Consider the following 8,066-nt stretch of genomic DNA (forward strand, 5'->3'; position numbering starts at 1 on the left):
GTGTGTGTGTGTGTGTGTGTGTGTGTGTGTGTGTGTGTGTGTTTAGGTGTGTGTTTATCGGAGCCATGGGTGAGTCCTGAGCTGTTTCAGGGTAGAACACTGATCGGGGTCTACGTTCAAACTTATCCGTAAGAAATCCTGGCAATCTGGAGAGAAAGGAGAAGAAAGGTGAGGGCGAAGGCTCTGATCCATCACAGTGTGAACTAAAATGAACAGATTTGTGTCTGCCGACATGTTTCCGTATGTTTTTCTTACTTTCGCAGAGCTCGTTTCTGATTCTCAGCTGGTTTGTAAAGAACCCGATGGTATCGAATTCTGCACCACTGTGGAGCGTCTCAAACAGGACCACTCCCATCTGAAACACTGTGGTGGGTCTGGCTCTGTAAATACCACCATTGTACCACTCTGGGGGGGATGTCAGTACCTAGAATATACAGACATAATAAAAAGACAGTGAGGATGAGGAGCTTTGGTTCAATGTAAAGTCACAGATGGGTAAGTTAGTGAAGAGCAGGAGTAAAGCCAGACATCTTACCGAAGAAGACACGGTAAGAGGCTCCTCTCTGAATGAAGCAGCTCACAACAAAGTCAATGAGGCAAACTCGCAGGACGTCCGAGCTGGTCTCGATCCAGATGTTTTCCAGCTTTATGTCCCGGTGGAAGTTGTGTTTGTTCTCAAGATCAATTGATCTTGAACTCGAGAGTCAAAAGCTGACATGGTGGTCACTGCTACTCTGCTAATGAGCTAGTTATCTTTAGCATGCGCTAGCTTGGGTTTTTCCCCATCATGATTGGTTTTAGCTACTGTCTCATTTAGTTACGTGGAATGGCAAACAAACATTTCAAGATATGCAATTAAATTGATATTTTTAATTCATAGGTTAACAGGGAAGAATGTATGTCAATTTAGCTTTAGCTAAGGCTAGCCGTGTCAATCTCACCTGCAGCTTTCACTTGGTATAGCTCCCTTGCTTTAGCTGTCTAGTTGGATCTTTGTATGTGACAGTCGTTGCAAATTTGACATGCTGTTTTCATGGATATTATTTTTTTTTTTATAATGTCATTTTTTTTAACTTAACTAAATTTTGAGTGAGTGTAAGTTCCTGTGTTTGGCTACCTAGCTAGCTGCTACATAGATAGATAGATATTCCACTGCTGTACAGCATTCTTGTTTTATTTAGAAAAAAACGTTTTAAATACATGTCATCAGCTTTTGGCAAAACAGTCAAATACATGGAGTTGGAGATTCAAAATTCAAACATTTAGCTGAATGGAAGGCAACACGGAACATTTAGAATCATTAGCTGTAAACCCAGTTAAAAGTACACAGAAACGTTCCCTTACGTACGTTGTAGTAAAACAGCGAATCCTTGTGAGTTACAAAGTCGACCATACAGCAATTATTTCTGCTCAGATTTAGGTGTGTTTCCTGAATTGTTTGTGATGCTGTGCCAAGACAAACTGCAGATAGCGGCTAGAGAGCCAATCAACAGTGGGGTCACGTGTTCAAGCCCCAGAACAGCCATGTTGCCTGCTTCGCTCTGGATGAGTCCGTCAGCTAAATGTCTAAAACATAACTGTACAGGACAAATATGAAAACTGCAATGGCATACATAGCAATATTTGTTTCTGCAGGGCACTGAGGCTAACCAACTTTCAATTGTCAGCAATATACTTAATTATCAAAAAATACATATACATAAAAACAAAAGCTGGCATCTTCTGCATCTTAATAAATCCTTTGCTCATGTTATGTTTAGTCAATTTCACAAACTTGGACGAAACGGCAAAGAATCTGTATGTTAAATCGGCCGATGAATGAAAATAATAGAGAAGGAATACAGGAATGCAGAGGTGTATAGAACACTTCTCGTCTTCATGTTTGGTTCAACCAAAGCAACACAATGCATAGTCCTCACAACAGGCAGCTGTAGCATACACTTCGTCAAATACCTTCACTCAGCTTTTCGTCGAGGCTACAAAATTATTAGCGATAAAACTGCCGACAAACACTTTTTAAATAGCAGTTCCTTCTAAATGTTCGTTAGCTTAAAAAACAAGGTTGTCTTTAAAACATGTCTTCCTTCAGAGTACAGCTGTCCTACATCATGTCTACAGAGCAAGGAACCAACCATTGTACTGACTTAGGTGATGACAATTATGGACTCTTTAGTCACTCTTCAATATAGATAAATAATAATGAATAAATAACAAGATTAAAAGTCTTCAGCCATGCTAGCAGGCGCTGTGAGGCTGTATGAAGCTTTATTCTGGGGAACAGGGTTGTGAGCTAAATGCTAATGTCAGATCGCTAATATGCTTGCAATGACAACGCTAACGTGCTGATCATTAGTTAGCTACATTGTTCAGCATGTTCACCATCTTAGTATATTCATAAAGCATGGCCTGATTAGATGTTGAAATATTTCATTGGATAATCAGAAAGCTGTGATTTCACGGATCAGCTGTGTCAGGTGGCCTCTTCCTCTGGGCACCACCAACGTCTGGAACCAAACTCCACTCCATCCAGCATTGGTGGAGACATTTCAGTTTGGACCCAAGTGGTGGAATGATTGACCAACATCGCTAGCATGGCTAAAAACCGGGAGTAAATGACAAAGAGACAACTGCAGCTACCACAAGTGGAGGCAACAAACTTGGTGAGTGGTTGTCCATGGTAACAAGGATTTAAGTTATAAAAGGAATTAAGGGGAAGTTCAAAGTCATTCATTTGCTCCAGTAGAGCTTCTCCCAGCTGCCAGCACTTGGGAGAGCAGCAGTGGAGGGCTGTTCAACACTGAAATGACTCATGTGTTTATCCACTCTGTTACACTCGACAAAGAGTCTGAGATTGAAGGAGCCGCTTCGTTTTCTTCTTCAGATCTCCCATTTAACTGCATCTTATCTAAGTAACTCTTCAATGCAGCACGGAATTAGTCAACACTAAATGAAAAAAGGAATTCATTTGAAGTCAGTGGGTCGAGTTACGTAATACCACAAGACTGTATCGCCTCCGTCTGCTCTGCTGAATGTGACTGTCATTGGATGACTGAAATCTACAGCTGGAAGTACAGTGGTCTGTGCTCATAATGGACCTGTCAGATACTTGGGTTTTACTTGTTGTTTTGTTCCGTATTTAAAGTATGAGCATATTGCATGCTGAATATTTTCATGTTCCACTGTGCTTCCACATGAATGATATTCTGTTTCTCATCACACGTGCAATGGTGAGAGAATGAAAAGGCCAATCAGTGCTGCTACTACTACAACGACCACACCCTATAGCACAGGACCAATACTTTGGGTCTCCTGCTGTCCACAGGAGGTGTATGGAGACCCTGGTGGGGGTCACGCAGCAGGAAGAACATATGGAGGAGGACATCAGGCCACTGTGTATTCAAGCCACTGGAGGGGGGGGGGTCAGAGATTAAAACAATTTCTTTTGAGAAAAGTGCTGTAAAGTTATGAAAATAAAGTTCTAATTCATGGGGGAAACAAATATTGTAGGGTTGTAATATTCTGAGAAAAAGGTGAAAAATGTCAAGAATCGAGTAGTTTTTCTACATAAAACAGGAATATCATCATGTGTTGAGGAAATAGTTGATACATAAAATGTATTGTAATTTTCCATAAAATAAACTGTTGAAGATGAAGTCAGAATACAATTGTACTTCTTAAAGGAGAAAAGTTGTAAGATTAGAATAATTAAGTAATACTGTTTCAAGAACAAAGTAATAAAATTATATTTTAACTGTGGCAGTAAACAGGCCAGTCAGCTGGTGTCAGAATGAGAGATGTGGATGGCCTTAACTTCCAGGTTTTCTTATCAATAAGCACTTAATGCATTAACGTGCTTATTGGAAGGATAATGAATCATAACCTGTGAGTCCATAACTGGATGTGTTTTGAAGCACCGGCTGGAGACCCTCTCATTTAACTTTTATTTCATGACATTGAACCTTTTAATGTTAAATTATAACTATTGTCGAAATCTGTTGACTTTTCCCTCGCGTGACGCTACCAACGTCACAGGTCCACAGGCGTTGAGACGGAGCGCAGATCGTTTAGATTAGAGTTTGAGGATGACAAGAAAAGAGCACGTCAATGTGTCGACACTCAAAGGTTCAATGGGAATATGCCCATACGGCTACGACACTGCACACTTACAGTCAACACAGAAATGTATCATGTCTAAACAAATGAAACACCACAATGTGTGCTTTTAGTGCAAAAGCATATCGGGGAGGATTCCATCATTTTGTTTGTTATGATGAGTTCTAACCTTTTCATCTGTCCTTTCCCCAAGCGTCCGCTTACTTCATTTGTTCCTGACTCTCTTTTTACTTCTTTTCTTCCTCTTTACTCCTTCTCCTATGTCCCTTTCTCCACCAACCTCACATCCATTTCTTTCAGATGCCCCCCTCCCCTCCCCTCCCCCTGCACATCTCATCTTCCTCTTCCCCCTCTAGGATCCAGCCTCCTGTTCCTGTCCCAGGGCCTCCAACAGGAGTCCCATGGGTGTCCTCTTCAGACCGATGCTCTCCAGTTTGTTCTCCAGCTTGTTCTTCAGGCTGCGCAGCCTCACCGACGCATGGACCAGAACCACTGGACACAGAAGGGATGAGGGGATCGGTTCATTACTCACATCACCATCATCTCTCAGATGATTATCTGAGAGACTTATTTCCCTCAGAGGAACCAGGTTCATATTAGAAATGTTTTAGAGGTATATTTCATCATATCTTTGTAGGAGGCTCCCTGTTGTTTGACCTGATCCAGTTACAATTTGCTGTTAATGCAAATGTATACTCGTTATCTTGATAAATTCAGTATTATGCGCTCTATAAAACTAATTCCACAACTATGTCCAACTAACTCATTCTCACTCGCAACTTCCGTCGCTTGGTTAGCTTTGGACGCCTAAGGGACGGCAAGTCAGTTTCTGTGTTTGTATGTTGCACACAATACAGTCTTCATGCTCCAACTGCAAAGCAAAAGCAAATGAAAACTGGGCTGATGAACGTTCAGTTCATGCTTTGGTGTGGTATGTATGTAATGTATCTATGTACATGCGTGTGTTCCTGTCTTACTCAGTATAGGGAAGGCAATCCCAAACAGGAACACGGCCACACCTCCCAGCACCGACACAAAGAGGTAACTGGCCGAGAGAATCGCCAACACGGCGATCGTAGGGTGGTTTCTACGGAAACGGCGAATGGGAGCTTGGTTCTCGGCGACCCAGACGAAGCCCAGGAACAACAAGGTGACCACCGTCGCCCCCACGAGCAACTGGTAGGGCTGGCAATACCTGAGAGACAAAAGACACGTTTACCAACACACAGAAGCGTTGAAGACACTGAGTAACATTATTGTAGAGTAGACAGAATGGGGTGCTGGCAATATTCTGTATTGTTTCTTATTGTTAACAAATCCCGCATGCAGATCCAAAGTATAAAAAGGATGCATCGAAGCCAGATATTATCTTCTCCCACGGTGCCAAAGAGCTCCATTTTAGTCCAAGAACTATTAAAAACACATCAACGAGCCACACGGTGGCACTGAAGCAGATTTGATTCCATAGTTTTAGCTCTACTTGTAGATGACTTCATAAAACAGGACAAGTCTTCGTGCTCTCTTTTGCACTGAAACACTACAAACACGCTCGAGTCTGGCCAAGGTAAGAAGACAAAAGTCGTCTCGTCCAAGTAGTAGAGAATGTAAAAAATGATAAATAATAATCATAATTTTTGCCTCTAAGATTAGCTTTAGTTCTGATTTTGAAGTCGCTATGAAAGCTAACGTTTTAAGACACTTCCTCATTGGCTTCAATGGCGGAGTTGAGTTTGCCATCTGGTCAGAATCAACGAGCTTGGGCCAGACGGACTAACAGAGTCGCTTAAGGCTGCATCTGAAATCCATCGTTCACTACAGTCCAACAGCAATGGTGAAAAGTAACTAGCCACCAGCTACCCTGCAGTATATACAGTACACTAAATGATAAGCCCCACCTGTACCAGCTGGAACATTGAAGGGATGAACACATTAATGCATCAATAATTATGATACAATAATGTATATATCATTCTGGAAAAGGGCCGTTCTACAGAGTGACTACTTTTACTTTTGGTTCTTTAAGTATATTTAGATGTTAATACTTCTGTACTTTTACTTTGGTAAACATTTGAATGAGTATTTCTACACAGGGGTATCAGGCTACTTTTACTGAAGTCAAATCCCTGAGTGCTTCTTCCTCACTCAGCACTTTCCTCTCCAAAGGAGAGCAGGATATAGGAATATTAGCATCATTAGCATTAGCTAAAGGCTGCTGTAGCCTTAAGTCTGTTCTCTTATTTGTTCTGTGTCATGTTGGAGGAGAACGTCAAACACACTGTACGTCCACAGTGTTCACTACAGGCTTCCAGTGCGTTCGTTTCGACAGAGACAGAAAGGGTTAGGGGTGACGGGGTGACCACGTCAGAAGAATGAAACCTACCCCACCACGAGCAGGAGGCCCAGCGCAGACACCAGGTAGTTGCTCTGGTAGTACAGCAGGTTGTTGATGATGCGGTTGTTCCAGCGGTCCAGGTCGCGCACATCGGGCGCGGAGAACCGGGCCGAGCTCAGGAGAAAATCATCCAGGCTCCGGAGGGGTGGCGGCTGCACGCCTGCCATCTTTCCTGAGCGATAATAAACTCAATTTCCCAGAATGCGCGGCGGGGTAAAAGGGGGGCGTGAGCGAGATGGGGGAAATATTTACCGAAATATTTGCACAATTATTACTTAATTATCTATTGCTCATTCATAGTTTGTCAGTCAGTCTGACACGTAAATAAAAACCCTAAATAAATAAAAAGATATATAAGTAAATGTATATATATAATGGAGAAAAACACAGTGAATAATATATATATATATCAATTTAAAAAAATGAGAGTAAATACCACCTGTATTTCAGGGAAAATTGTATTTAAATTGTGTGAGTAATTAGTCAAACCTAATTATCAACGATACATTTGTGATTGACATCAGGCTCCTCAGAGTTTCACTCAGGCCATTCTGTGGAATTTCAAAATGAAAGCTCTCTAATGTAATATGTATATCTAAATGTAATATGTGAGCTATGTTGCACCTAAATTCAAATCACTTAACTAGTAAAAAGGGAAACGTTGTGTGTCACTTCAGAATGATAGCAGACCACCTCAGAGTGTAACCCATACAGTATCAAGGTATCCCAATGGGAATTGAATGCCTTATAATATGTCAATACAGCATATCTGTAAGCATAATAGGGGCTCAATGAGAGAATGCGGTGTTTGGATTGTTAAAAAAAAACAGGAAAAGAAGGCAAATATTTTTTGCAACTAATGACAATGATTGTGTCTGAATCTTTTAGTCTCATTCAGTGGATAAGAATGAAACACCTCATTTTATTATTTTCCTGAAAGAAGGCGAGCAAATCCATCTAATGTAAAGGAGTAAGCATATATGGCCAAATGAACCGAACGACTGGTGTGGAAGTGATGTAACAGTCAGTTTGTTGCTGGCCATTCTAATTTCACATATCTTGCACGTCGCTAAATAGCTAAAACGTCCCCTACAGCACGATGCTTTTCCTGTCGCCCTAATAGCATAAGTAAGACTGTTTTTACTGACGAACTACACTCTTGAACCTCTGTTTTATAGATCTTTCATTGAATCAACTTTAAATGTCCTCCTGATCTCCTGGTTTGGGAATCTTAAGGCGAGGAGTGAGACAAAGCTTCAGAGAGTGGTGGACACCTAATCTAAGATTACAGGGGTATCCCAACACACTATGGTCAGAAAGGTCCACCAGTCCCACTGACCGTACTCCCTGATTGACCCAGCAATGCCTCTCTGGTCAGCTCAAAAGCCCTCCTGTTGTGACCTGGAGGTAAATTGAACCCCAGAGTGGTGTACGAGTGCTGGTTGCTGCGTCCCCATCAATGTGTATTGTAGTGTCATCTTCTGCAGTGCATAACCTTCATCCAACCTTACTGAAACATCATTGGGACATCTTACCATAACGTTATACCGAATACCTAACC

At 41.6% G+C, this 8,066-nt stretch overlaps 1 protein-coding gene across 1 annotated transcript; it reads right to left on the bottom strand.

Moving 5' to 3' along the window:
* Positions 1-1,158: 1,158 nt before the first annotated feature.
* LOC116377841 (PRA1 family protein 3-like) lies at positions 1,159-6,677 on the bottom strand. The gene is made up of 3 exons (XM_031839587.1): positions 6,494-6,677; positions 5,091-5,308; positions 1,159-4,605 (listed from the first exon to the last, which is right to left on the bottom strand). Exons 1-3 carry the CDS (start codon positions 6,670-6,672, stop codon positions 4,466-4,468), a joined length of 537 nt encoding a protein of 178 aa, XP_031695447.1. The 5' UTR covers positions 6,673-6,677; the 3' UTR covers positions 1,159-4,465.
* Between the last annotated feature and the right edge of the window lie 1,389 nt (positions 6,678-8,066).

The sequence above is a fragment of the Anarrhichthys ocellatus genome, unplaced genomic scaffold, assembly GCF_004355925.1.
Source record: "Anarrhichthys ocellatus isolate YVR2014 unplaced genomic scaffold, GSC_Weel_1.0 scaffold1743, whole genome shotgun sequence".
NCBI classification, from domain to species: domain Eukaryota; kingdom Metazoa; phylum Chordata; class Actinopteri; order Perciformes; family Anarhichadidae; genus Anarrhichthys; species Anarrhichthys ocellatus.

Coding starts and splice junctions, on each gene's coding strand:
- LOC116377841 (XM_031839587.1), bottom strand. CDS start 6,672: ATGGCAGGCGTGCAGCCGCCACCCCTCCGGAGCCTGGATGATTTTCTC. Junction 5,309..6,493: donor GGCCTCCTGCTCGTGGTGGG/GTAGGTTTCATT, acceptor TTTGTCTCTCAG/GTATTGCCAGCCCTACCAGT. Junction 4,606..5,090: donor GATTGCCTTCCCTATACTGA/GTAAGACAGGAA, acceptor TTCTGTGTCCAG/TGGTTCTGGTCCATGCGTCG.